General features: G+C 38.1%; 6 protein-coding genes and 1 pseudogene across 11 annotated transcripts; 2 read left to right on the top strand and 5 right to left on the bottom strand.

The window, feature by feature from the left end:
• Positions 1 to 112: 112 nt before the first annotated feature.
• Positions 113 to 6,928, bottom strand: LOC111478555 (probable ubiquitin-conjugating enzyme E2 24). Of its 3 annotated transcripts, none has more exons than XM_023122872.1 (11): positions 6,509 to 6,928; positions 5,061 to 5,746; positions 4,873 to 4,973; positions 4,554 to 4,681; positions 3,056 to 4,467; positions 2,502 to 2,636; positions 1,881 to 2,300; positions 1,730 to 1,793; positions 1,504 to 1,643; positions 911 to 1,222; positions 113 to 623 (listed from the first exon to the last, which is right to left on the bottom strand). In XM_023122872.1, the coding sequence occupies exons 5-11, from the start codon at positions 4,454 to 4,456 to the stop codon at positions 384 to 386; spliced, it is 2,712 nt and encodes a 903-aa protein (XP_022978640.1). In that variant the 5' UTR covers positions 4,457 to 4,467; positions 4,554 to 4,681; positions 4,873 to 4,973; positions 5,061 to 5,746; positions 6,509 to 6,928; the 3' UTR covers positions 113 to 383. The 3 variants fall into 3 exon arrangements, with proteins under 3 accessions (XP_022978640.1, XP_022978639.1, XP_022978641.1); XM_023122871.1 differs by having other exon boundaries at positions 5,061 to 5,731; XM_023122873.1 differs by having other exon boundaries at positions 5,091 to 5,731.
• A 1,099-nt stretch (positions 6,929 to 8,027) lies between these two features.
• On the bottom strand, positions 8,028 to 13,891 carry LOC111477625 (annotated as a pseudogene).
• Positions 13,892 to 14,488: 597 nt separating this feature from the next.
• On the bottom strand, positions 14,489 to 17,394 carry LOC111478573 (serine/threonine-protein kinase HT1). Its single transcript, XM_023122915.1, has 4 exons — positions 17,217 to 17,394; positions 15,766 to 16,936; positions 15,227 to 15,682; positions 14,489 to 14,921 (listed from the first exon to the last, which is right to left on the bottom strand). The coding sequence occupies exons 2-4, from the start codon at positions 16,510 to 16,512 to the stop codon at positions 14,628 to 14,630; spliced, it is 1,497 nt and encodes a 498-aa protein (XP_022978683.1). The 5' UTR covers positions 16,513 to 16,936; positions 17,217 to 17,394; the 3' UTR covers positions 14,489 to 14,627.
• Positions 17,395 to 18,310: 916 nt separating this feature from the next.
• Positions 18,311 to 19,574, top strand: LOC111478609 (non-classical arabinogalactan protein 31-like). The gene is made up of 2 exons (XM_023122977.1): positions 18,311 to 18,872; positions 19,116 to 19,574. The coding sequence occupies exons 1-2, from the start codon at positions 18,386 to 18,388 to the stop codon at positions 19,418 to 19,420; spliced, it is 792 nt and encodes a 263-aa protein (XP_022978745.1). The 5' UTR covers positions 18,311 to 18,385; the 3' UTR covers positions 19,421 to 19,574.
• Positions 19,575 to 20,690: 1,116 nt separating this feature from the next.
• On the top strand, positions 20,691 to 21,548 carry LOC111478627 (VQ motif-containing protein 4-like). Its single transcript, XM_023122997.1, has one exon. The coding sequence runs from the start codon at positions 20,804 to 20,806 to the stop codon at positions 21,395 to 21,397; it is 594 nt and encodes a 197-aa protein (XP_022978765.1). The 5' UTR covers positions 20,691 to 20,803; the 3' UTR covers positions 21,398 to 21,548.
• An 83-nt stretch (positions 21,549 to 21,631) lies between these two features.
• LOC111478601 (30S ribosomal protein S5, chloroplastic-like) lies at positions 21,632 to 23,876 on the bottom strand. Its single transcript, XM_023122965.1, has 2 exons — positions 23,141 to 23,876; positions 21,632 to 22,063 (listed from the first exon to the last, which is right to left on the bottom strand). Exons 1-2 carry the CDS (start codon positions 23,803 to 23,805, stop codon positions 21,814 to 21,816), a joined length of 915 nt encoding a protein of 304 aa, XP_022978733.1. The 5' UTR covers positions 23,806 to 23,876; the 3' UTR covers positions 21,632 to 21,813.
• A 271-nt stretch (positions 23,877 to 24,147) lies between these two features.
• On the bottom strand, positions 24,148 to 27,364 carry LOC111478581 (B3 domain-containing transcription factor LEC2). 4 transcript variants are annotated; one of them, XM_023122934.1, is made up of 7 exons: positions 27,019 to 27,096; positions 26,673 to 26,819; positions 26,513 to 26,587; positions 26,256 to 26,356; positions 26,117 to 26,163; positions 25,949 to 26,022; positions 24,148 to 24,881 (listed from the first exon to the last, which is right to left on the bottom strand). In XM_023122934.1, the coding sequence occupies exons 2-7, from the start codon at positions 26,751 to 26,753 to the stop codon at positions 24,366 to 24,368; spliced, it is 894 nt and encodes a 297-aa protein (XP_022978702.1). In that variant the 5' UTR covers positions 26,754 to 26,819; positions 27,019 to 27,096; the 3' UTR covers positions 24,148 to 24,365. The 4 variants fall into 4 exon arrangements, with proteins under 4 accessions (XP_022978702.1, XP_022978703.1, XP_022978701.1 ...); XM_023122935.1 differs by having other exon boundaries at positions 26,673 to 26,822; positions 27,022 to 27,094; XM_023122933.1 differs by having other exon boundaries at positions 26,673 to 26,822; positions 27,019 to 27,093.
• Between the last annotated feature and the right edge of the window lie 590 nt (positions 27,365 to 27,954).

Raw genomic sequence — 27,954 nt, 5'->3', positions numbered from 1 at the left:
GAACCAATATTTTAGATTCAAAATGAACACCACGTAAAGAAATCTTATCATCTCCTATAAAGCTAGGGTCCATGCATTGTTCAGGAGACAAGTTCAGCTTCATAAACCTCCATGACACTAGACGACATGAATACTAAAAACTCTCATAAACAACTAGTGTAATATTCACACCAATCAAAGTACTGTTTATTTATTTCACAGATTGTCTGCAAGCTGCATATTATCTACATAAAACACCACAAGCCACACACTAGTGCTAGTTTGCAACAAATTGAAGACAGACCAGTATTTTACAAGGCATACACCGACTTTATTTATAAACATTGGCTGAGCGTGAAGTTCATAGACATTGATTTGTGAGAAAGATAAGGGGTCAGACCATTTTATGCCTCGAAGAATTGGCTGCAGTCAATTCCCTTGCTTGAAAACGTCTTGATGAGCCTTGGATAGATCTTAGCAAGCATAATTTTGAATCCAGTAGAACTTTGGTTCGGGTTTACGAGTTTTTTTGCTCCACTGTGATAATCAGCTCCTACTGGAGTTCCTTCCATGTATGCTCTACAGGCTGCTAGAATGTGTTGATAACGTCTCCTGAAGTGTTCCTCCACAAGTGCCTCAAAATGCTGCAACAGAAAGAAACGACATTTTGGATACATTTTTTGGATAAAGAAACGACATTTTGATTGCCTTTAACGATCTTACTTCTGATTTTATCAAATGATTGAAAATATTATTTCGGAAAAGAACTAGTATATGATATACGTTAGCACTAGCCATGCAGACAATGTGTTATCAGTGAACTTTCAATCAAGATTTTTCTGGCACATTCATCTGCCACCATATGGCATAATTAGTTCCACAAAATAGTCAATTTTCATTCAATTGCCAGAACGATGGAAAGCTATTATACCTTTGGCGGCTTGCTTAGCAAGTACATCATAGATTTGCAGGTAACAAGAAACGCATTCTCATTGTAGCTCGCAGAGTTTCTCTCTCCCTCAGCTCTTCCTAATTGAGCATCGTATCCTGCCTCGTTATAATATGGCTTCTCATTTAGCACGAGAGCCTGAAGGGAAAGAAGAACTTGAAGTATGGTAGAACTCCCAGGATTCCACACTTCAGAGCCGCTGCCTGTCCAAGTGTTCAGTAAACTTAAACAGACCTTGCCAGATTCATACAAGTTTGGGTTGACGCGGAGCCCACCAGAAATATAATGCACTAGCTGAAAAAGGTATGAAGGAACTTGAGCCTTAGATTTTTCAGATGAATTTAAATATATTTTCTAGCTAAAAAATTCATGACGAGACTGAAAGTTTGGAACAGTAGTTCCTTATGTATACAATGAAGAGAGAGCGTATCCATCAAAAGCGCAATAGAAACATGATGCACAGAGCACCTAACAATGCAGAAAAATATTAAATTGGCAGTAGAAAGAAATTGATTTATCAGTCACTATTTCAAGCATGGACACTACAAAATGCAGAACTTAATGAGAAATCTTACAGGTGGTATTTGAGGGTACTCTGGAGGAAGAAAAATGTCGAAGAAGAAAAGGCCGTCGTGGTATGGTGTTCCAGGTGCACCAATGATGACAGATCGAATAAGGTCCATCCTCTCCTCAAAGACACGAACATAGACAGTTTCTACAAATATTTCTCCCATTCAGTTGAACAGTTGCATATGATCTTCATAAGAGTCAATGATTGAAACTAGAAGATAAAATGCTAACCAGGAAGATTATTTTTAAGAATGCTCCATTCTTGCTGGACCTTCTTAAGCCAACCTCTTCTTGCCTATGAGAAATCAGAAGGAATATGAAAGGATCATCTCGACTGCTGCAATAAAATGACAGACCTAAGATTCTAAGGTATGTTTCTGACCTGAGAGAGCATAGATGCGTTTCCTGATGAAAGAAAATGATGGTCCGGGCAGTCACTGGCCATGTCAAATTGTGTAAATAGGTCGTAGTTCTCACTTGACGTTGAAAGTGTTGAAGCTTCATTCTCGTGAATTTCTTCTGTATTCAAACTTGTCTCACCAAAACTTTTTAATTTAGCTATCTGTGATCTCCCTGTGAACTGGCTGCAAGTTTGCAGCACTTCTTTCTCAGGGAGTATATCAATGTTGTCCCCACCTTCAAATGATTGAAGGGCTGTAAAAGTGCCTGATATAATTGTTGATCGAACTGATCCAAACAATGTCGTAAAAACATTCGAGAAAAATTCAATGGCAGCTCGAGACAAGAAGCAAGTAGTATCCCTTCTGAAGTTTTTACCAGCAGCATCAAAATTTGGCATATCCTGAGCACAAAGGAGGTATTCACGTTTAGTTTAAAATGAATTAAGAGTAGATAAAAATAATATTAAAAAAAAAATTCTCATTAGAATGATTAAATTTAAAAGGGAGTTTTTTCATCGGGGGTTAACAAAATAGTTCCGGAGTTCTAAAATGAATGGTACAAATATGTTGACCAGATTTTGGAAATGCTCGAATCGCTTTACCTTTCCTTTCTGGATATTGTCTGGCTTTGAAGGCTCAATCTGGTCTTGTCTCAACTCCTCAACATTATCACCACTGGGTACAGCGATTGCAGAAACTTCATACTTATCAATGGGGAAAATCTCGTGAGGTGAAACCTACAATCAAGTGCAAAGGAAATAATATGACTACAGCAGCTATCTCATATAAGATCTTGTACATGGATAATTATTACCATGTAACGGGCCTTCATAAATTCAAACCAAAAACTAATGCAAATTGCAAGGGCAAACTTCAAATTTTATTGATTAGATTTCATAAATTATAAAAAGAATCCCAAATGAGGATGCAATTTCTTAAAAACAGGAACTATGGGACCTACAAAATGGTTCCCTTAGAGAATCCTATCCTCTAGTGAAAGAACTGGCCATTCACAAAGCAAATGAGGCAGACTATTACAGCTAGATTCATTAATGCTACAAATGAATATATGTGGGATCCCTGCTACATGTATGATGAAACAGTGAAACAAACGAGGTTACTAATAGAAAGTAGAGACATTAACTAAAATGAATACCATGCTTGAAGAACAATTAGCCCATTTGACCTCCACGGTGCCATCTTTGAAGCTTGTAACATTTCCAATGAAAGATAGGAAGTTGTCCATGTTCATGTTATTACTAATGATGTGACTCTCCCCATTCTGAGCAGACTCCTCATTCATGGAAATTTCAGAAGTTATATTATTTTCATCAGATTGACTGCCAAACGATGCCAACCTAAACACAATATCTCCAAGAGTGAAGGAATAATCTGGGTGCTCGACCAGTTCATAAGCACTCATTGTTTCCTCCACCCACAGTCCATCCAGATCACTACCTTCAGTCAAATCACCGGTTCTCAATTGAACCTTAACAGTCCGTTCCTTTGCATCAACAGCCTGCACAACACCCCATCTTTGAGTTTCAGACATGCTTGAATCATCACAATTGCCCTTCTCCATAACGAACTGTTGAGGCCAAAATTCATGAGCATTCATAGCATTTGCTGGAGTTAAACAATGGGAATCTAATCCTCTGGAGTGGCTACCATCCTGCCATAGAACATCGACTTTAGTTTTTTTCTTCACAATGACAGAGATTTCCTGAAGGCCTGTATCACGATATCCTCCAGTCAATAGGTCATGAGCAGTAATGAACTTTTCACCAAGATAATCACTTTTTTCATCCACAGGGAAAATACACCAATCACCAAGATGCCAATTTGCATGTGGAAAGCACGACAACACAGTCAATTCCTTTGCATGTTGCATACGTGGTGGAGCAGTTAAACTTGAAGAACAACCCATTAGAATTGAGGCGAGCCAATCAACATATACTAGTCCTGCATCCACGGAACAGACTGTTCCTTCACATCGGTTATCTTTCCAACCAGATAACCATCTAGGTGGTTTGGAAGCATTTGAGAACCTTACTCTTTGTCCAGGGTAATAAGGGTACTGTGAATCATCAAGTGCATCAACAGATATGGGCAAGAGCTTCTCTTGGTCCACAGCAATTATTTCGCACTTGGTTCCATCATCAAAAAGAACACTCACAGAATCAATAACCTTTTCTACTCTTCCAATCCATTTCCCATGAACAACAACATCTCCAACAGAAATGGGACGGATTTTTCGAAGATCTTTAGAATTAACATCTTTGATTATGGGTCCATGATTTGTCTCCAAATCAACAAGCATGTCTATACCAACCACCTTTCCCATCTGTCCAAATGGATCATTCACAGAACACACTACATCTCCAAGCATGAATTCCCTCTCAAAGGAAAGGAATTCATCAATCTTTCCAATTGTCTCCTCTAAGCTTGATAAAATGCAACTAGTCTGGCCATGATAATATTCAGCTTCCTCTAGGTCATCACTGCTATCACAATCACTTGAATTCTCCCAATCCGAGTCACTTAGAATCAGGTCCATCAATAGAATGTCTATACAAGATAACATCACAATACCTATGTTATTAACATAACTATCAATCAAAATAAATATGAACAAAAAATTATAAGAAAAAGACCTCAAAGTATCCTCCAAGTAAAAATTCAAGCCTCAAACAGAGTTCGAAATGCTCCAATGTATTTTTGCTTAAACTTTTAGCACCAGAACTTCCCTGGGTAATTTATAACTTCACGCAAACATCAATCCCTGAAAATTAAATATAGACAATATATCATTCAAAAGTATGTGATAATGATCTTTCATGTTTTCCTGCATTAGAGTAATTTTGTCAGCTATGAATCATAACTTTTTAAGCAGAAGCATTGAATCGCTCTTAAAGAACATCATCAACAAAAAATTCATCGAAGGAACACCAGTAAGTCGAATATGGAAGGTACCATTCAAATTGCACTTCTTTTAGTAGAACTTCCAACTCCTGGGTAGGATCCAAAAGTTAATTGATTTGTGTTGCACAACCAACTGAAGTTTGAAGATAAATCTGAACAAATAGAAATTGATGATTGTAACACTTGTCTATATCTATCTTCCAAATGAGAAATTTCCAATAAATATATAAATATTGTACCTGAATGAATCAAAATGAATTGTAGGATACCTTGTCGGACAGAAACAGAGCAAATTGCAAAGAGGTTTTGCAAAGGGATAATATGAGTCAACTAGGACCCAAATGCCAAAGGAGATTTGCCCAATAATGGACTGAAGTTTCAGCCGAAGAAACTTCTGGATAATATTTCCCAGAACTGCTGAAGTCGAGAAGCAGCGATACTGCCAAATAAAGACTTCTTGGTGCTGTTCTGGAACCAAGACGGATGATGACAAAGGAGATTTTTTTAAATTTTCAAATTGACTGCATCAACCATAAGAAACTATTTGCCAAAGGAGAGTTGCCAAAGGAGATTTGCCCAAGCCGGAAAAATCTTCAGAATAATTATAAATGCTGAAAAACTAACAGAAATATTAAACTACTCTCAATGCCCAATTTCTAATGCCAAAGGAAATTTGACCAAACATGAAGCTTTGGTCGCCATGTCTATCGGCTCTCAACAGACTTTTTCCTCTAAAGGATGTTAATTAATGTTCATCAGCAGTGCCAACGAAAATAACCAATCCACCACATATATCCAGCAGCTTGATCTAGAATGGAGAAGCCACATGTTGCTTGATTACTTCAAGAGAGCTATTTCATCAATTATTCATGGCTTCAATGGCCCAACAAATCTATTGCCTTCCTTTCACCTGCAACCACGATTACTGTAAAATTTCCATTAAAAAACTGACAAGGAGAGAAAAGCATATTGATTAGAAGCCACCACTTTTGGTTGTTCAAGCAGCAGCACTTCAAATTATTCCTTGACCAGATGGTGAAGAAAGTATATATCTATATACACCGAACGAAGTGCACTTATCACTTTTATCATTTATTAACCACTACTTCCTTTAACGGCATATGAAATGGACGAGCGTAAGAAATGGATCTTGGAAGTAACACTTTCTAGAGAAGAAAAACATAATCCATCGCTCAATTACGTAAGAAGAAAAGTTCAAAATACACGGTCAAAAAAATATTTTCATCATACTAATGATTTCAGTGCGCTTCCCAGAAAGTTATACCGGGACACTTCAGGAAACAAACGAGTGTGAAGGGGTTAATCTTGTGACTGCACAGTTCATCGAATAAATTCCAAACGGGAAGCCAAGAAAAACGCAAACAATAAGCTCAAAATGAGAAAGGTATTATTATTCAACATAAACGAGGACTGATATCCCGATTAGAACAGCTCAAGACACTCTTCCTTGAAAACCCGAAGATGATAAGTTCAAAAAAACAGAAAAACTAGGCTAAATGCTTCAACTCCATGCTTCAACTCCGAAGATGACAGATATCATGCAAAAAAAAAAAAAAAAAAAAAAAAAAAAAAAAAAAAAAAAAAAAAAAAAAAAAAAAAAAAAAAAAAAAAAAAAAAGGAAACGAAAATCATAAGCAAGGTACGGTGTGGCTGTGGAACTTTCTACCTCAGAAATTTCATGTATGGCCAAAGGAACTCCCAGAATAGAGCGAAAGGAGAACTCCAGCAAATCGAAGAAACTCAACGGAGAACATAATTCACAGTCACAGCCAGAAAAAACAACTTCTCCCAAACGAAGCAAATGAGGAACACAATGGAAAAGAGAACAGAAGCGAAAGATTTCAGAAAGGCGAAGTTGCAGTAATCCAAATCCCGGTGTTAGCAACACTTTCGAGCCTTAAAGCCATTGCAGAGTTTCTCCCTCTTTCCCTCTTGTCGCTCAGTTGCAGGTGGCGCTCAGAGGATCCACGGCCAAATTAGTTCATATCGAGACCCTCCATGAAGAAATACCGAACAGAATATGCCAAAAAGATTTCAGGAATAAAGTAGAATGAGCTCTAAACAAGTTTCTTCGTTCATTTGGATTATATAAAATTCGGTATGTTTAATTTAATTAACGTCATCCTTTTATATCTTTTTTTCCTTCTAATTTATGAAAATGGAAATTTTCAAATCTATAATCACCCCAATATTTACTATATAAGCTTAATTTGAGAATTATTTAAATAACATTTTAGAATAATTTTGTTTTTTTAAAATAAATATGTTAGAGTTCTAAACAAAACAATTTCTTACTATTTTTATTTTTAGTTTTACTTTTTATTTTTTAAAAACCGTATAATATTCATTTGGATGACAAATAAATAGTGGGAGGGGAGAAGAAAATGAAATGGTTCTACTATTCCTCAACTTTCCTCTCTCCATTTGTTTAGTTTATTCTCCCCCACTACTCACCTTCCTCTCGCTTTCTAATTAAACTAAATTCTAAAATTTAACTAATTTAGTCTGTCTCTTAAATTATCTCTCTCGATTAGAATGATTGAGGAGATAGATTTGAATGGACTTTAGGCACTTGAGCTAGAACAGTCGATTCCATAATAAATATCAAATTAGTATCTTTAATCTCATGATTTTCTACCGAGTTTTAATTTTGTTTTCACCTAAATATATTTAGAGTGACAAAATATTGATGGTTATTTAGGCACATTTCTCTTTAAATATACGACATGTTTTATTTTTCAAACTAGAAAAACAAGCCCAAGAGTGGATTATTACATATTTAACCAGACAGGGGAGGTTGGGTGGTTGTTACTGTCAAAGAATGTGATGTGAGAGAGAGAAGAAAATATAAAGAATAAAAATATTTGGTTAGAGAAACCATACATAAAAAGAAAATTAAGGATAGAAGAGAATAATTCAACGCCATTTAAGAAAGGAAAGAATAATGGCGTACAGTCTAATATTCAGGCAGTTTGGCCTACTAAATTGATTCGTTTTTATATGACAAAGAAATGGTTTGAAAGTTAAGTTGAATGACACGGTATCATTGCGTTACGACAAAAGATTAGTTCGATCTCCTTATTGAAATGATATTTTCTTATAATGAACCTAAAATCACGTAAAAAGAACTACATGTACGTTAATTTCTTTTAAATTTTACACAATATCTTGTACCACACCCATCGTCTACTATATCTTTAGATATTGGTTACAGTCATGTCAAAAGTCCATACAAGGCAACACAGTTTTGAAGTGCATACTATCAAAGATAAGGCATCACATATCCTATTCATTTAAATGAATGAATGAATGAAGAAGAAGGAAACTGGATAAGCTTAGAAGCAAATGTTGGTGATAAACAGAGGACAAAGCAACACAAGGCAACTTTTATTTAGCATTGTTTAGGCATAATTTGAATTTTGGTGGTGGGTTCAATTGTAACAACGCATTGGCATTGGCATTGGCTCCCACTTGTTTTATTATTTTACGAACTTAACCATTCCCTTTTTACTTTTTGGGTGGATTTCAATGTGATCTTTGTTTGTACCTTTTCAATGTTGTGGCTCAAAACCCATCTGCTCCCAGATTGTAGTGATCCTCTGGAAAAAGAAAGCCACAACTCTGCCACGTTTCAATCTGTAAACAAGAGAGGTAAAAAATTGTCTTAAAAAGTGTAATAACTTAATGGAGAAGCACAGAGAATCCATGAAAAAGAATCAAATATATAACTGAGTGTTATTTTGAAAAGTTGTTCTACAAAACAAAACAAGTCACCAAACAATTGTCCCATTTCGATCTATGAGCAGCTTGAACTTGCCTACTGTTTTACTTTTGTACTAACCAACCTTCTATGAGACAATCGCCATTACTTAAAAGAGAAGTTGTCACAGTACTTTTTGTCTGCCAAATCTTCAGTTGTTTTCACGGCTATGGTTATATCTCGTGTCTTCAGAACCTTTTAAACCCAACACTCTGGCTGCTAACATGGTTTGTTTGTACTTTCTCCCTCTATCAAAAGCTGCTACAAAGCTATATATCAAACAAAGTTTGTGGAGAATATTGGGTTGTTGGTATCTATGGGACAGCACAAGCGCACAACATAGACCAATCGTCAAGTTACAGATCACTTCCAACTCCCTCCTCTTGATAAAAGAAAAAAAAAAAGTCTTCCATCCAGATTTTGATTTTCCTACTCGTATTGGTTGGACTATTCAACTCCGATTGCAAATCCATTTTCATGCAAAGAAGAGATAATGGTTGATTGCATAGCACAGCAGAACATAGACAAATGCCAATTCCACGATAATGAATGAGACCCAAACTATACTAATTTGATTCAATAAATCCAACACACAAACTAATATCAATTAGAAATGTGATAATATTGTAATATTTGAACTCAAAAACTCTGGTTTAATACCATAATAAATAACCATTAAATCTAAAAGCTATATTCTTGAGAAGAAAGATAACAGGAAATCTAGTGGCAAGCATTTAACAAAAGTAAAAAAGGGAAAGAAATTGTTGTTGTGGTGCCGACTATTTTGGCGTAATTAAGCAAAGTAACTAGTGGAAGGACTGTTGATAGGAAGAACTGTGTTAGAAGCATAACCCTATTTTAAATCAAGTGGAAATCATGCAAAGTAGTGAGGTCCGATATAAAGTATAAAGAATAAAAAAGAATTCTCTAAGTGGAAAATAAAGTGGCACCATTTAAATCCCACTTTTCCTTCTTTATTATTTTTCTTTTTTGTTTTTTTTGAAACAATTTGAAAAATCCAGGCCTTCCGAGCCTATACACTCCCAAGGAAGATTTTGAATACAGAACAAGTTTATAAAGTTTACTGGAAACAATTTTAATTCTATTGACAAGTTCCAACTATCCTTCAAATAGAATCCATTCATTTTTTTTATTATTAAGATTTCAATACTTTTGTTCGGTTGGACTATAGTGGCCAGATCATCATAATTAAAAATTTATTCTTGGATGTAAATTATTCAACTTAACACCAATAAAGTGCTTTATCAAGTTGTTTTCATAGTCAACTCCACAACTAATGGCACCCATTTGGGGTTTGGAGTTTCAGCATTAGAGACAAAGTTCAAATAGCATATATACATCTCTAAAATACTCTTGATCAACAACATATATTTATATGTTCATGATATGGGGCAATGAAATCATTGGAAATTTAACCATACACGGATTATATCACTTAGAGATTATAAATGTATTTTAACCTAATAAATCTAATAAACTAAACAAAACCTTTAGAGCGATACCTCTATATATAGTGGGATTGGTGGCATCTTAACAAATAAAGTGGTAAGTAACAAAAAGGGCAGTGGTAGAAAGTGGAGAGTTAGTATATAAGTTTGGAGGCATTAGTCAACTGAAGAGGCAAACTACTGTGTGATTTGCTTGGTCCATTAAGTTGATATTTAAAGTGAGAACTTTCGATTCAATTGCCTCTTCCTGTTGGAGTTGGAGATAATGGGAATGTATTGCTCTTTCCATTATCGTTTAACCCAACCTTTCAATTTCAAAACCACGTCCTCTCCATTTACCAGAAGTTCATAGTTTCATTGTTTCCAACTAATCAAAAATAATTTTAACTCTAATATTCAAAGATAATAATTAAATCTCAGAAACAGAAAGAAGCAACCATGAACTTGTCTAACAAACCCAAAAGTACCTTTCCCTTTTCCATGTGTCCAACGTTTCAACGTATCCGTCCGCCTAAGTGGACTCTCTTTTTAAAGCTTCCCACTTTCTAGAGGGGATTCTCTCCAAAGTCCACACTGCCCTCTTAAATCTCCCCAAACTCAGTTTTCTCACTTTATAATAATTAAGCCTCATTCGCTGTAACAGAATCACTTTCACTCCTCAAATCAATTTAAACAACATCGATTGGCCTACCTTCAATCAGCTTACACTTCACGGAATTGGAACTTTTTTGGTTTTAAATTCTAGGAATCGGGTCCCACCCCACTAATCCACGGAGAGATTCATAACCTCCAATGTAGGTCGAGATACAGCTCATTTATTCAAAAAAAAAAAAAAAAAAAAAAAAAAACTTTTTTTTATCAACGGCTAAGTATCCTAAAGCCTTACCCCAAGGACTGAGATGTGGCTTTCTAGAAATGGCACATTCTTGATAACAATTTACCTGAGCATTCGATGACAGATCAATCCTTAATATAAGATGTTTTATTCGCTGACTTCCTAGTTAAAAACTAATTCATTTTTTATGGAAAGTTAACTAGTGGCTTGTTCATACCTTCTTTTTGCGCTACTATCACTGTCAGCTTCGTTAATTCCCACAATAACACAACATACGACCCAAGAAAGGTCATCACATAACTTGGTAAAAGCAAACATTCAGGTCCCCATCCCCACTCGTTGAACTGAAAAAAAAAAAAAAAACATTCAAGTGTTAGAAATTGGAGAGAAGAATTTCAATGATGTCTGTATCTAAAAACAGAACCTCGACTTATTGATAAGTTGACATTTTAGGGCAACAGTAACTTGATGGAAAAGGTAATGCGTGTGGAATGGGCACATAAAGACAACATAAAAATGCAGCAGCTTTGTAATTTATGACATAGAAACAATGAAAGAACAGAAGGAATGCAAGACAATATTTGATTATGGATTATGACACGCAGTTTAAATTCCAATGTTTGCTTCTTGAAGCTCCATCATCACCAAAACCACTAAACACAAAATTAACATCACAAACAGGTGTCAAGCCACCACCTGCACGTCCCTGAAGCTTTAACTTAGTGGAGAGATGAATTTAAAGTTTTTTGTTTGGATGAAGAGCTTGTTTCAAAGTACTAAGTATCTAATGAATTTGAAAAGGTAGAGCACAAAAAGACTATATGGGGGGCAGAGCCAAAAGCCGGATGAAAATTGTAAACTACGGAAAACTAAAAGAACCAATTGAAGGAACATATAAGAGTGTATCACCTCATCGTTCACCTCAAAGAATTTCTGTATGTCAAAACATGTCAGTTTCCATGGCTGAACTCGAAACCGGCGAGGACTGAGTTGCAAGAACAACAAAAAAGATGGTGTGCATAGATGATAAATGTCAATGATATCCGCTTCCACCAATTCAAGAATCTGACTATGAAATGGCAAAGTTGTAAACCTGACAGCAACCAAACAACGCTCGTAAGGCTTAAAAACCCGCTGACTTATCATAATTTGTACCGAATGGCAGTTGCTTCCAACCTCCCTCCAAAACCCGCTCTCGAAGCTAACACAAGAAGCTGGAATTTGTAAAGACAAGTTCACTTGGTAGTGATTCAATCAAGCTAATAACCAGATTACCAAGCTAGTTAAAAACACCAACTGAGTAGCTGCAGTAACAGGATTGCTCATCAATTAGAAAACTCAGCGACCTTTTGATTAGCTCATAAATCCTATGAACTCTCAGTAACAGCAAGAATACTCAAGCTGAAGATTATGACTGGAAATTATCACCAATATGCTTTGTACCATCTCCACTTGATCCATCCTACCGGTCAATGCATATATGTCAGTTTTTTGGATCAAGTGCTGAAACATGTTTTGCAACCTTAGCTCCAAGGTCAAACTTTTTATGCCTTCTGCAAGCCCCAAGCATTGAAGTCCAAACTGCCACACTTGGCTCTTCAGGAAGAATTTTTTTGATAAATTGATAAGCATCATCGAGAAATCCAGCACACCCAAACATATCTACCATGCAGACATGATGTTCTACTCCTGGAACTAACCCATGTACTTCCTTCATGCTTGAAAATATCCGATGAGCATCATCAATCAACCCTGAATGAGCACATGCAGACAAGACTGCAACAAATGCAATATTGTTAGGACAAGGACCATTAGCTCTCATTTCACCAAAAAAATTTCGTTGCTTGCTCACCATAGCCATGCATTCCGTACCCTGAAATCATGGCTTTCCAGGTAACAACATTCCTTAATTTCCTTCATGGAGTCAAAAACTTCCCGCGCTTTGCTTACATTCCCACATGTAGTGTACATGTTAATCAATGAAGCACCAAGAACAACGTTGAGATCAACATAATCATGCAACCAGCAACCGAAATCACGAGCCCGTAGTGAGAATGGGAAGATAATAAGCTCACTGTTGTCATTGGATCGGGTTGGAAGCCCAACACCAACGTCAGATGGGAATCCATTTTGCTCGTATCCTGATATAAGTGAGTTCCAAACTATAATTGTTCTTTGTGGCATTGCATCAAACACCTTCTTGGCGACTTCCATATCACTAGCTTCTGGCATACAGAGCAGTTAGTGCAGTCTGGACATACATATCAGAACTATTACACGAGAAAGAATTTCTCTACCCAACCTCAGAGCTGAAAGATCTGCACAGGATTTTATCACAAACTTAAAAGGTCTAATTCGACTGAGGAACACCCGAGAAAAGCATATGATGGTAAAACAAGACGGTATCAGGAGTCAAACAGGAAAGAGTCAGGATTTGGCACAGTGGGGAACAATCGCCGAGCATAGGTAACAAAACCAGCGGCACAAACCGGAGAAATAAGCTTAGTGAAGAAAAGTCGACCTCTATGGAATCCGGAACCGATGATATGAGCATGAACTTGTGGAAAGGTAACTCAGACGACTACCAGCTTGAAGAAACGCCGCATCAGACTGAAGAATGAGTTACAGGATGTGGAAATGCATGGTGTTGGGCTTCCAGTTTAATTAGAGACTTCGTTTTGTTCATAATTGAACTGATTATTTCTCGAACACGAATTTTCTTCTGCATCTAATCCCTTTTGGAGTATGAGATAGAATCATCCAAACTACTAAATATTGGAACAAAATTAATGTTTACGCCCAAAACTACGACAGATCAAGTAGTAGTCTTACAGTTGCAGTTTCTTCCGCCTCGGTCTCCTCCTTCAGAAGCTCCCTCTCCGAGCGCCCACCAGAATCCAAAGCTCCATTGATATCTTGGAGCGAACACCCAGAAATGTACGTCTCCGAAGTATGAAAATGCGGTTTAGTTGGCGGCAAAAACATAGCAATTAAAAATATTCTTAATAATATATGCATCGATCTTTTAATAATCTCATATCAATTATCTCTAAATTTTGAAATTTGATATTTTAACTCTTAATATTTGTTTCATAAAGTGTTGATGTATATGCTCTGTCCACGTGTGATTATTATCTAATTTTAAAAGGATAAAGCTTAAGTTGGTGGTATAAAGAAGTATTATGGAGATAAACAACGTTGATTTGACACCATTATGTCAGACTAATTAAAAAAAAGAAAGAAAAAAAAAATCTCCACGGTAATAAAATAAATATGCAATTAGTTATGTAATTAATTACTCTAATATTTATGAATGTAACGAATCTCGAAATTCCTCAACCAATCGGCTATGAAAGCATCTAAAGAAGAGCAAAAAGGAGTATGTGGAAGGTCTGGTCTCTGCAGTCTGCGTTGCCATTTTCCACATTCAAAGGTTCCATTATTAGCTTGCAAATATATACAGCAATCGATCAAACTTTTCAACGTTACTTTTTTTTAATCTGTCGTTCGATATGGTTTGATACGCTATGAGATATGCTCACTAGTTGATTATTTTGCTAGAATCGAATCTAGGCACGAACATGAAACTAAAGATACACAAGTTCTTCATAAACAAGACCCAAAAAAATGGGAAATGAACAGGGTTTAGTTTTTAATTACAAAAACAAAAACTTGGCTAGGTAACTAAGAAAGTTGGGACATAACATGGAGAGCAATGGAGTTACGAGAATTTCGGTTTCGGCACGGGCGAGGAGGATGAGGTTTCAGGATGCAGGGGGCCAGGGCCAAGCTTTTGAATCCAATGGAGCAGCCCTTTCTTATGGTCTTGGAAACTCGACCGCGGGTTCCCCGTTAAACTCAGTGTCCCATCACGGGCAAGCGAAGCTTCGAATTGCTCTAATACCTTCACAATCTGCCAGAAATCAGGTCTCTTGTCCGGTTGCACAGACCAACATTGCTCGATCAAAGCTCGCATTGCCAACGGACAGTCGCTCGAGATAACAGGCCTCAGATTCTGGAAACCCCAATGCACAAACTTCTTTTAGTTTTCTTCAAAGAACATAATATAAGAACACAAAAGTTTTGTTCTTAGCCATTTTTTTTAGTTAAAACATTTTCAAAGCAGCGCTCGAAATCGAGCATCGACGATATTCGTGGGACTTCGATGACATGCAAGAAACAGTGGCACTCACAACATAAACATGTAACATGTGAACTTCCAGAAGCAAACATAGAATAGGTATCAATCAAACACCATGGCTCACATGATAAACCTAAAGAAGAAGATTAGTCAAGGAACACGTGATCAATAAAACTGACCTTATTCACAACAGCAAAGGCTGCTTGAATGGGAGTCATATCCTCGTAAGGAATTGCACCAGACACCATTTCCCACAACATAAGCCCAAAGCTGTATACATCAACTTTTCGACCATAGGGTTTATGTTTGATCATCTCCGGTGCCATCCACCGATACGTTCCGGGATCATCGGCTAATGGGTCAAAAAAGGCCTCAGGACAAGCTATCCCAAAATCTGCAATTTTCAGGTGGAAGTCCTCATCAATTAGAACATTCTCAGGCTTGAGATCCCGATGAATTATGCCTTGGGAATGAATGTATTCCATGCCACGACCCACATCTAAAGAGAACTCAATTAGTTTCTGCAAAGGGAGAGATTGGCGCTCGAGTTTGAGCAAGTACGCCCTTAATGATCCTTGAGACAAATATTCAGTAATGACACAGTAAACTGGTGGGTTCCTACAGGCTGCTACAAACTGCAACAACAAATAAACAAACATCAAGAAAACCAAGAACAGCCCAGTTCATAATATCGTTTATAACCCAACAATTGAATTACCTTTAAAACATTAGGATGGTGGAGACGAGATAAAAGGGTTACTTCTCTGGTGAATTGCTTCTCCAATCGAGAAGCAAGCGCTCCACTATCGTCGTCCTCAGGCACTCTAATGAGTTTAACAGCAACAGGTTCATCGTTGTATTTTCCATGATAAAGACGACTGTGAGCTCCATGAGCGAACCTTAACCCAACAAACAGCTTGGATAGATCAACGCTCCAGTCGTCGGCTGTTTCGACCGCAGTGACTTTTCCGCCACCGGAATCGAAATATTTGGTCCACGAAGAGTCCTTCCGGAACTTTGACTTTTCACCCCCTTTGGCCGAAGCTAGGAGTTTCAGGGGACTGGTATTCGACGATGTCTTGGAATTGGACGATTTTGAATCTTGCGGGTCCTTGTTGAATAGCTTGTTCTTGAATTCCCTAGTTCGTTCTCTAAGTCGAGGCGTTGGAGTCGAGAATCTCTTACTGGCGGATTTTGCTTCCTTGAAAACTTGAGAGAGGTTGCTCTCGGGAAGAGGAGACAGAGACCTCTGTTTGTTGGCTATGAAATTTCGCTGAATCTTTGAGATATCAGGATTTGGTTTCTGGGCGGATGAAGCTGATTGAGGCCTCGATTTCAAGCCGTAATTCCGAGGCGGTGGTTCGACGATGAAAGGAACAGGGTTCAATCTTAATGAGTCCCATCGATGATAAACTGTGTGAGAAAACTTGGTTCTCCTAAGCCAAGAATTAGCCTCTTCGTCCATTCTTCCCCCTCTCGATTCCTGCAATTCCTCGATGAAATAAAACCCTAAAAGATCTTGTAACAAAAGACGTTCTTAATTTCCTCCCACTCCTGCTCAGGAGGAGGACTAATTTGATGGCTCCAAACGCCCGATTTCTTCAAACCCATCAAACAAGACTAACGAAGAAACATTCTTCGTTACATCAAACTAAAGAACCATGGAGACCCACAAAGACCCACAATAAATAATCACGAATTTGGATCGCCCAGATCCTATTCCTCCCACCAGCAAAACAATCGCTTAAAGCAAAAACCAACTACCAGATACAGAGATGGCTCGCAAGCCACAAACCAACACTCTGCCTGGTTAACTCCAATCTCCCTTCCTCCTTGAGCCCCATCTTTTTAATTTGATTTCAAAGTCAAACTCCACCTTGAGTAAAAGTCTGGCAAATCCCACACAAAGATCCACAAATAAATAAATCCAAATTATGTATAATAATAATAATAATAATAGAAACAATCAATTGCACCCAAATAGAAAAATCCCCCCAAAATAACCAAAAACCACAAGAAAAGTCGTAGGCCAAAGAATTTATCCCCTTCCCCTTTTACCATTCAAACAGACCCATTAACCAGAAACCCGACAAAAGAGAAAAAAAATAATTCCAGAGACCTAAAAAACAAGCAGTAAAAGGAAAAACCCAGGAAGAATGGAGACCTCACCTCAATCAAGCATGCGGGCAACCCTTCATTTCACTGCGCATCCCGTTTACTGAAGAAATCGGTAGAATGATCGAGGAGACACACAAAAACATGGAAACCCATCTGTCAGGCGAAGGGGGATTCAATTTCGCGATGATCTGTTGTCATCATAGAATAAAAGACTATTGGAGGGCGGTAGTAAATAAGATTCCATAGAAAGGGGATATTTTCTGAAGGAGAGATGTGACGGTGCGTGGTGGGAACCACATCGGAAAAGTCGTAAAATAGGGAAGAATAGAAAGATGAGATTGGAATTTAAGTTGGATTAAGATACAAGAATTAGTGGAATTATTGAGGTCATTTTCGGCAAGAATTTATTGGGTACGAGTCACCTTTACCCTTTAGGCCACGGCAGCCCAGCGTGGTTTTGCAATGTTTTTGTGTTTTGGTACGGTTGCACGGATACTGTGTACTCTTTTTATATAAATATATTTATTTACTTATTTATAAATTTCTCTCTTCAACTTAGGATTTACGAGGCTTGGAGATATTGGGTGTTTTTGTCTCCATTTATTTATTTTGTTGGACACCAAACAGATTAAAGCATCGTTTGAACGACTGGGCCGGGTTGGGAAAAGCGTATTAGAGAAGCCCAGAATAAATGTCACTGGAAGGCCCAATTAGATCAAGAATGGGCCGCCAATTTTTCCGTTGAAAACGACATGATTCTGGAGGTTGAATCATATCTTGTCCTTTTGTGTCTGTCTGTCGTTTTGCCCTTCTTTGGTCGTTTCCTTCCACAACGGCATTAGCAGCACATGATCCCATGATCAAGTTTTTTTTTTTTTTTTCAATTTAGATAATAAATCTGTGATTTTACCTTTAAATAAATAGAATGTAAATGGAAAGAAATAAGCCGAATTATGAAAACAGAAAAGGAAAAAAAAAAAAAAAAAAAAAAAAAAAAAAAAAAAAAAAAAAAAAAAAAAAAAAAAAAAAAAGCGACACAATGATAAAATTGTTATTATATATATTTCATAATAATAATTAATCAACATATTATTTTTTTCACTTAAAATTAAAATTTGAAAAGAGGTGCAGGGCATTTCCTAAAACCCCCTATAAATTTTTGCCTCTACGCTCTGCAAACACCGTCCCCTACATTCTAAATCCGTTCGAGTCTAGCAGCCATGGCTTCGACTCTCTTCAAATCCTTCTTTTTTCTCCTCTTCTTCGCCATTTTCGCCGACGACACCACGGCGGCGGAAACACTCGCCGCTCCCCCCCATCACTACGCCGCTGTACCACCTACTCATCACCATCACCACCACTCTCCCACTCCGGCACCAGTAGCTCCCCCGACCCACTTGCCGCTTCACCCACCGGCTCAGCCACCGAGCCACCACCATCACCACCACCACATCCACACCCAGCCTCCGGTTCACCCACCCCATCACCACCTCCCTCCAACTCACCCACCAGTTCACGCGCCGGCTCCCGGGCACCACCACCATCATGACGTCCACCCATTGCCACCTCCTACTCACTCGCCAGCTCCGTTACACCCTCCGAAGCCTCGGCTGCTGAGAAGCTTCATTTCAGTTCAAGGTGTCGTTTATTGCAAGTCCTGTAAATACGCCGGAGTTGACACACTTCTCGGAGCTACCACCGTCGCTGGTTAGTTCTAAACTCCTCTTTTGCTCGTTCCTTAAACTCCAAACAGAAATTTTACTGTGGACCATGAAAAGTTTTAACCCTTTGAATTCAGTAAATAAAATTTAATGATTAACAGAGTAAAAGAATGTTTGAAAATTTAAATTTAAAAGTTTAAACCCTTTGGTCCAAGCTCATAATAAAAGCCTGCAATTTTGCAGTACGACGTGATATATGAATGATGATGTATGATTAATGACGTGACAGGTGCGACCGTGAAGCTGATTTGCCAGAACACCAAATACCCATTGGTTCAAACCGCCACCACCGACAAGAACGGCTACTTTTTCATCACAGCACCAAAGGCCGTCACCAGCTACGCCTTCCACAAATGCAAGGTCGTTCTCGGCTCATCCCCCACCCCTTCCTGCAGCAAACCCTCTGCCCTCCACGGCGGCGCCGCCGGAGCACCCCTCAGGCCTCAGAAGTCTTACATCGACGCCAACAAGCTCCCCTACGTCCTCTACTCCGTTGGCCCTTTTGCCTTCGAACCCACATGCGCTCATCATTAGTGTCTTTTTTCTTTTTTTTTTTTTTAATTTTATGCCTTGAAACGATGTCGTTTGTTTGGGTTTCTCGTTTCTGATTTCTACCGCTGCTTTCTGTACGGCGCGGTTTGTTGTTGGTTGCATTCTGAGTGCAAATAATATGTTTATTTAATTTAAATGTTCATTTTTAATTATCTTTAAATTAAAATTAACCAAAATCTCAAATTGATCGCTAAATTAAAAGTAACTGACGTGGATTTTCCGGAAGGGTAAAAAGGGAAATGGGAACTATGGGTTTCCCGTTGTGGACCAACCAATCAATAAAAAGGCCATTTACATGCAATAAATAATACCTTTTTTTTTATTTTTGTAATAATTTGGCCTCTGCTTTGTTACACCGAATCACTCCTCCAATAATGTTGCTGACCACTACTTTGCCTTTTTTTTATGGCCCCACGCGCCTCTCCCTCGTCTGCACTCACGCCCCGAAATCTTAATCATTATTATTTTTCTTTGAAAACACCATTATATATTTTTAAAGATAATTCTTCATAATTGATTCCCAGTTATCATTGTTAATATGGAGCGGGCCGCTCTACATGGCCCATTTAACCAACCCTCACACCACCCTGTGGCCCATTTGGCCTCATTTCCTGTTTCAACCATGGGCTCCACACTTGCACTCCAGCCCAGGTTGCTACAACCAATAATTTAAATGCCCATTAATATATTCTATAATGAAATATAAAAGTAAATGACTGTAAATCCGTAACTCTCACCTACTCAAATTAATTATGTGTAACGCTAGAAATATAATATTGCTTGTTTTTATATTATAGATAATGGAACATGGGACAAAAATTTGGAACCTTAAATGCTCCAAATAATTGAGGCCAAAACAGGCACTTAGTAACGTCAAAATTTTCTAATTATTTGAACTAAATAATTGGCATAATTACTTTTCACCTTTAACGTAAATTTGTGGTTAATTTTTTTTTATTTTAAAAACAATTTTGTAAGCCACTTTTCATGATTAACTTATTTTTATATATTTTAGTGAAATTATGCATTTGATTGGATACACTAAATGATTGAAAAATAGAATAAATAAATCAGTAAGTTCGCGGATGATTATTTATTTATTTATTTATTTGTTATTTAAATGCGGTGGTGTTTAGTCGTTATGGGTCGTGGAAAAAGTCAACGGGAGAATTGAATTTGGATTTGACCGGTTTCAGTGTGGCATTGTGTGTGGACCCCACAGCCTTCTCTTTCTTTATTTAAAATTCCACACACTGATTTTTTTTCTTTTATTTGTCTCAAAACCGAATACATCAATGAAAATTTCTCCAAGACCCCATCCAAATTACTCCGTCAGTTCAACTACCGCCGCCGCCGCCGCCAAAAATGATGAACAGATCCGAATCCACGAACCCATACCCGATCACTTTCGTCCAAGCCGATACGTCCTCCTTCAAACAAGTTGTCCAAATGCTCACCGGATCGCCCGAAACCGCCAAGCAAGTTTCGACACCCGATTCGCCTTCCAAAACCCATATCCCTTCCATCAAATCTATCCCCCAACGCTCACACTCCAATTTCAAGCTCTATGAGCGGAGAAATGCCCTTCGTAACCTCCAAATCGATCCCGTTTTTGCCTCATTTACTGCCGGTTTCTCGCCCAGAACCCACCCCGAAATCCACTCTCCCAGTATGCTGGATTTCCCGTCGCTGGTCATCAGCCCCGTCACGCCGCTCATTCCCGACCCCTTCGGCCGATCGCAGCCGTTGAATTCTGAACCGTCGAACAATGTCAGTAGTAATCCGGGTTTGGACGTGGAAGCAGAGGCTAAAGCCATTAGAGAAAAAGGGTTTTATTTGCACCCGTCGCCGGCCACCACTCCCAGGGAATCGGAGCCTCAGCTTTTGCCTCTCTTTCCGATCACTTCCCCTCCACGACCAGGTCCAGGTCCAGGTCCAGCTAGCTCTTCTCCTTCCTGAATTCAGGGGCAATTAAGATATTTATTAAATTTTTAAACTTTTATTTAATCCCTTTGGAATTCGAATCGTGAATGCTGTGGAGAGGAGAAACAAGTCTGTAATGAGGTTTATTTGCAGAGAATTTCAATGGAAAATCCTTGTTCCTGTTGTAAAATTCAATGTTTTTACCCGTTCGGTAGTCAGGTTTAAAAAAAAAAAATTAAATTTTAAAAAATTATTACCTACCCTTTATAATTATTCAATACAAATATATTAAAAATTTGTAAACAAACACAAATGAACCTATAATCCCGATAATTGCAGATATAAGAAACAAAGGAATGAAGCCTGAGTGCCATTTTTACAACATTGAGTTACAAGAACGGATGCAGCCAAAGGAAAAAATGAAACAAAGGAATGAAGCCTTTCCCTGCTCTTCACTTCCACAACTCTTCCATTGGGATGCCACGCTCCCTTGCGACATCCCGAAACTGTTTCATCTTCATCACGGCGACCACCGTCGCTCTGGCATTGTTGAGGGCATTGTTACTTCCTAGTTGCTTCCCTAATGCATTCTCGACACCCGCCATTTCGAGGACGATTCTCACTGCTCCACCAGCAATCACACCAGTACCGGGAGAAGCAGGTCTTAGCATTACTTTTGCTGCTCCATAATCTCCCTCCGACCTACAAGTTTCCACATTTTACTTAGCCAGCATTTACAGTAACACACGCCCACCCAACATGCGTACACTACTTTACTACCATTCATAATTTGAGGATTCCTTTATCGAGTTTGATTTGGCTTCTCGATTCCTGGAATCTGCTATACTATTAACACTTAACGTTTACATCTAACAGACGCAAAATAGACAATATCTGCTAGCAGTGAGCTTGAGCTGTTACACTTTATCAGGAGGCTTATTACGTTCTAATTCTTTCGGTCATAAAAAGAACTCCGGAAGTTGTTGAGGATTGTTGGGAGTGAGTCCTACGTTAGGAATGATCGTGGATTTATAAGTAAAGGAATACATCTCCATTGGTATGAAGTCTTTTGGGAAAGCTAAAAGCAAATCCATGAGAGCTTATGCTCAAAGTGGACAATATCATACCATTGTGGAGAGTCGTAATTCTTAACCGAAGCTTGATAGGAAGGACAAGTTCTCTATAGTCTAATTGCAGCAGGCTCTACATAAAACTGGGAAATATACTTGAACATAGTCATCTGCAATAGACAACTAAAAAACATCAAAAGAATGCCAGCCACAAGCAGCAAATACCTTCACAGTGACCAACTTGAAATGATGATTCAAAGTTCAAACCGCATACAGACTACAGAATTCGTATTAACTAAAAACACATCATATGGGTTGAAAGGGGAACAAAGCATTCCTTATAAGGGTGTGGAAATGTCTCCCTAGTAGACGTATTTTAAAATCATGAGGCTAACGAATACATAATGGACTAACAGCTAACGGTAAGCTTAGGCGGTTAGATTGAATCATCAGTGAAGTAAATCATTCCTACAGATCACAATAGTAATCCAATTCTAGTCTTCCTTCCTTAAGTCCCATATTTTTATACTTCAAACCCTGCAAAGGTGGGGAATGAACATTCCGTCTTCGAACGCATACCCATATCAGCAAACCAAAGTCAAACAATAGAGCTGCTACAGAAATTCCAAGAAGTACAAAAGAACATCGCCCAAAATTCGAGAATAAGCCTAACAGTTCTACTTAGTAAATGGAAAATGAAATGACTAACCTGTGGGGAAATGTTAGGTACTTGGTCATGGGAACAGTGACAATATTCCGGCGAGCATTGATGGCCGATTTCTGAACAGCGGAGATGACTTCTTTAGCTTTACCAACACCAACACCGACTTGCCCCTTTTTATCACCCACAACAACAATTGCCCTAAAATGCAACTGTTTCCCACCTTTAACCACTTTAGTCACTCTACGAACTTGCACAACCCGCTCGTCGAATCCATCCCGCGCCTTCTCCTTCCTGGCCTTCGATCCGAATCCGCCCACTTTTTTCATCTTAGAATCCATTACATAAATGTCGTTTCCCAGAACACTGACTCCACTGTAAGCCGGCCCATAGAGCTCCTCGTAAGCGGCCGCAATTTCGTCCTCGCTTTCCAATGGGCCTTCGTCGAAGGAGGGAGGGGCAACGAAGCCTTCCGGGACTTCGGGGGGGTCGTAAACCACGTCTTCTTCGGGATTGACACTCTCGAAGAAGATGGTGTCGATGTCTGAGGGTTTGGCTCGAGCTGCAGAGAGAATCAAGGAGGAGGAAATTGGGGGTACGGACACGGCGGAGTGAAGGACAGTAAAAGGCTTCAATGGTGGAATTGGGAGGCAGTAAGACGGAGAGGAACGCAGGGAAAGAGAGGAAATGGGGACGACAATCGAAGAGGCCATTGAAGGAAGGATTGAGAGGGAAGGTCTGAGGGTTCAGAGATGGAGGAGGAGGAGGAGGCTTATCCCCAATGGACTCCACATGGGTACGACTAAAGGAAACTCAGTCCCAACGACGTCGTTTGAATGTGGTGAAATTGGATAAATGGATAATTCCATTCGTTCAATTTTAAAAAATACCCTCGTTTCAATTACATCTCCAAATTAAAAATAAATAAATAAAAAATCTCAATCAATTTCTCAATCGGAGTATATGCTTAAGCTATAAACATCAAATATGAACCCAATTCGTTAATTTTTTCTTGAACCTCATAATCAAATGAAACTAACCCAGATAGAAAATTGAACTTAAAAAAGAGTATCCATATAGACATAAATATAAAAGGATTAAACAAGGCTGGCCATATCAACAAAATTAACAAGGGTGTTCATAACTATAACAAAAGCAAAGAAGATGGAAGAAGAGAAGGCCAGAAAGTAGGTAGAACAAGAACAGTGTCATACATAATATAATGATACACAAAAACAGCGCATCTGGCGAGCGGTTGGTGGGCGTTATTTGTTCACGTTCTGTCATTGCTCAAATAGTCGAAAAGAGGGAACTTGAATCCACTAACTTCCGGCAGAGTATCAAGCCCTCTAAAGCAATCTTCCAACCCATTCACCGCCTGCAAATCCTCCCCCCCTTCCTTACTCCCATTCTTCTTCTTCTTATTATTATTACTATTATGAATCCCTTTTGCAGCAGCAGCTCCCATCATATTGGAGGAGGATGGCTGTTGTTGAGTAGTGCTCAAATATGAATCCGAAGCCATGACGGCGTTGTTGTTATTGTTGCTGCTGCTGTTGCTGCTGCTAGTGCTGGTGCTGCAGGACAGCGGGCGGTCCTCGTCTTCTGGCTTGTGTTTGAGCTCTTCGATTAACATAGCTAAAGAGGCGTCCTCTTCTTCATCTTTAATGCACATGTTTGTGAAAGAACACGGCTGGTTGTTCTTCTTGTTGTTCTTGTCGTTGTTCCTCACCATCTCCTCGTTTTCTTCCCTTCTTGAATCATTCTCACCTTTCACAACCGCCACGTACTGTCCTCATGTACAACCACACACACACACATATATATATATATATATGCAACCCACACATACTCAACAACCATAAAAATAAAATTTAAATTTAAACAACTCCCGGACATAATAAATCAATTATACCAATTATTAATGATTTTTTTTTTTTAATTCATCTCTTAACTTATACTTAAAATTATCCATATTTTTTTTGGAAGGTTTTCACACGCTTATAAACAATTCACCTTTAGTTCCTCTCTCCAACTTACGTGGGATCTCATAATCTACTCGTTCTCCTCTCCAATTGATGTTGGACCCCCCAACCCACCCTCTTCAAGGCTTCACCTAGTGTCCACCTTCCATCTCCAATCGATGTGGGACCCTTTTTAAGGTTCAGCCTCCTTGTTGGCACATCACACGCTGTCTCTCGCTTTGATACCATGAGTAACACTCAAACCCACTAAATGCACATATTGTCTTATTTAAGCTTTCCCTTTTAAGTTTTGTCAGAGTTTTTAAAACACATATGCTAGGGAGTGGTTTCTATACGTTTCTAGAAGAATGTTGTGTTTCCGACTCCAACCAATGTGAGATTTGACTAATAACCGAGTGAAAAGAGGCTTCATGGGGCTCGAGTTTTATTAAATTTGAGTGGTTATACTATGATTTTTTTTGAATAAAAAAATGTATATAAACTTAAAATGTAGAGAATTAAAAAGATAATTTTGAGTTAAAATTGAAAAGAAAATAGGATGAAAAAGAAAGTGGGAAATCCTATCTGGCAAAAAGAAAGTAATTATAGGAAGAAGAAATAAAAATCATATGGTACGTGTGGAAAGTCGCTGTTAATATTTGTCCATATTATTATTATTATTATAATTATTATTTCTTTGTTTTCCTTTTCCTTTTCCTTTTTGGGTCTCATCTCTTTACGCATCTTTCCAAGCGGTACTAAACCACCATATTAGGAAACCCCACGCATCATAATTATCTTACTAATTTTCATAAAATTCTAAATCAAAGTCAAATTTTGGAGGCCCAAAAAAAAAAAAAAAAAAAAAAAAAAAAAAAAAAATGATACTCACCATGTTCTTGCATTCATCCTCGTAAAGGGTCATTAAATCTCCCATCTTCAGACCATTCTGTCTAACAAAATCACCTAAATCGCATCAAAAAAACACATACAAATCTGTAATCATCATCTTCAAGAAGAAGAGCAAGTAAAGTATTGAGTTATTCTATGGGATTGAAACCTGTGTTTTCCAGCACATACATTCTACTTCTGTTGTTTGCCCAGTACCTATAATTAAATTTCCAATGAATACATTCATTACACGAATAACACGAAGAACAAGAACAAGAACACGAAGAATAAAATAGGATTTTCCTTACTTGTATTTCATGGCCCATTTTTTGTTTGAGTGGACCTCTCTCATCACAATTTGGATGCCTTCCTTATCTGTGAGCAATGGTAGATTCTCTTCTGCCTCCCTCTGTAATATGAACAAATTGTCAGGAAATTAATAAATAAAAGCTTTAAACTTGATAGCTGTTTGAGTGCTTTTCCCCATTTGCATGTTTTTCTGGGGATTGTTTTTATGTTATTTTCACTGTTCTATTGGATTTGAAGGAAAGTTCAAAATACAAACCTTGGGGAGGACGATCCTGCCCAAAGACCCCACATCGCTGTTCTTCAGGTCCTTCTTCAGCAGCATTCTCAGAATCTACGAAGAACAATAGCACCAACAATATAATAATAATAATAATAATAATGGGAATAATAAAAATCAAAACTTTGATAATACCCACCTTGTTATCTGGGGTGCAGAGGGTAAAATTATTCGGATTGGCGTTGTTATGTGTATCGGTGTTTAGGAAGTGGGTAGCCATTAATCCCTTTGAATACTCATCGTTATTATAACCAAAACCGGAAGAGGAGGCGGAGGAGGAGGAGGAGGAAGAAGAGATTCGACTTAAAGTAAGGGTTCTTTGGCGGGCGAGTCTTCTCTTACTCCTAGCCACTTTGGTACTCCAAGCATCAAGAACCCTTCTGCCTTCGTCTTTCTGGAGCAAAGAAGTTGTGAGATCGTTGAAGCCGTGGGAGAGGAAGGCGGAGGAAGGCGGGAAATGGGAAGGGAGTTGGTCGTGAAGAGGCGGAGGAGGGTTTGTGAAAAAATAGGATTTTGGGGCGGGGGAGGAGAAGCCTAAGCAGTGTTGCGAGAGAATAGGTGGGAGATGGGAGTCTTGTGGAGGAGGAGGAGGAGGAGAGAGGAGAATGGTGGCGGCGGAGAGAGTGGCGGAGGAGAGTGGAGCCAGATCGTGGTGGTGGTTGTCATCGTCCATATGAATGGAAATTAAAACAAAAAGGAAAAGAGAGATGGGGAGATGGTTGAAAGTAAAGTCTTATTNGGGTGTGTAGTCAGGCAAGCGAGTGGGGGTTAAAAAGGGTGGGAGAGAAATGGGGTTTGGAAGAGGGAAATGAGCGGTCCGAGGCGGCGGAGAGACTGACAGGTGGGCGGAAGAGTGTGGGTTTTGGGAAGCACATTCATCTGAGCCAAAAGGTCAAGAGTAGTGTGACTATATATATATATATATATATATATATATATATATATAACAGAGAGATATATAGTATTAATTTATTTTTATACTATCTCTTTTTATTATACTTATTTTTAAGTAATGGTACGAAATTAATAAAATTAAATAATATATTATTTAATAACGTGTCAAATGTTAAATAGTTAGGAGTGTTTTTTTGGCTCGTTTCCTTAGAATGAAACTAAATACCATATGAAGACACCCGAAAAAAGAAAATTTTAAGGATATGCTATAAATTTAGTCGATAAATTTGAATGTAAAATTTTACATCCATTAAAAGGATAATATTTATGTTTGTTTAGTCTCAAATTTTTTTAATGAATTTGTAAATTTAAAAAATTTAAAAACTAAAGTTGAGATAGTTTTATATTAGTGTGATTAAAAAAATAAAATAAAATAATGTATTCCAACTTTATAATATTAAATGGTATGAACATTAATATTTTTCTTATAAAGTCGATGAAAAATACTTATTATTTTGGAATACTTG

The sequence above is a fragment of the Cucurbita maxima genome, unplaced genomic scaffold, assembly GCF_002738345.1.
Source record: "Cucurbita maxima cultivar Rimu unplaced genomic scaffold, Cmax_1.0 Cma_Scf00004, whole genome shotgun sequence".
Lineage (NCBI taxonomy): Eukaryota > Viridiplantae > Streptophyta > Magnoliopsida > Cucurbitales > Cucurbitaceae > Cucurbita > Cucurbita maxima.
Note: the sequence above shows the minus strand (reverse complement) of the source record. Positions and strands in the feature narration are given on the sequence as shown.

Coding starts and splice junctions, on each gene's coding strand:
- LOC111478555 (XM_023122872.1), bottom strand. CDS start 4,456: ATGGACCTGATTCTAAGTGACTCGGATTGGGAGAATTCAAGTGATTGT. Junction 2,301..2,501: donor ACAATATCCAGAAAGGAAAG/GTAAAGCGATTC, acceptor CTTTGTGCTCAG/GATATGCCAAATTTTGATGC. Junction 1,644..1,729: donor TCTTAAAAATAATCTTCCTG/GTTAGCATTTTA, acceptor AAATATTTGTAG/AAACTGTCTATGTTCGTGTC.
- LOC111478573 (XM_023122915.1), bottom strand. CDS start 16,512: ATGGACGAAGAGGCTAATTCTTGGCTTAGGAGAACCAAGTTTTCTCAC. Junction 15,683..15,765: donor ACCATCCTAATGTTTTAAAG/GTAATTCAATTG, acceptor TTGTTGTTGCAG/TTTGTAGCAGCCTGTAGGAA. Junction 14,922..15,226: donor CCTTTGCTGTTGTGAATAAG/GTCAGTTTTATT, acceptor TGGGGTTTCCAG/AATCTGAGGCCTGTTATCTC.
- LOC111478609 (XM_023122977.1), top strand. CDS start 18,386: ATGGCTTCGACTCTCTTCAAATCCTTCTTTTTTCTCCTCTTCTTCGCC. Junction 18,873..19,115: donor CGGAGCTACCACCGTCGCTG/GTTAGTTCTAAA, acceptor ATGACGTGACAG/GTGCGACCGTGAAGCTGATT.
- LOC111478627 (XM_023122997.1), top strand. CDS start 20,804: ATGATGAACAGATCCGAATCCACGAACCCATACCCGATCACTTTCGTC.
- LOC111478601 (XM_023122965.1), bottom strand. CDS start 23,805: ATGGCCTCTTCGATTGTCGTCCCCATTTCCTCTCTTTCCCTGCGTTCC. Junction 22,064..23,140: donor TACCTAACATTTCCCCACAG/GTTAGTCATTTC, acceptor GGAAACTTGTAG/GTCGGAGGGAGATTATGGAG.
- LOC111478581 (XM_023122932.1), bottom strand. CDS start 27,206: ATGGACGATGACAACCACCACCACGATCTGGCTCCACTCTCCTCCGCC. Junction 26,588..26,672: donor TCTGCACCCCAGATAACAAG/GTGGGTATTATC, acceptor TGTTCTTCGTAG/ATTCTGAGAATGCTGCTGAA. Junction 26,164..26,255: donor AAATGGGCCATGAAATACAA/GTAAGGAAAATC, acceptor ATTTAATTATAG/GTACTGGGCAAACAACAGAA.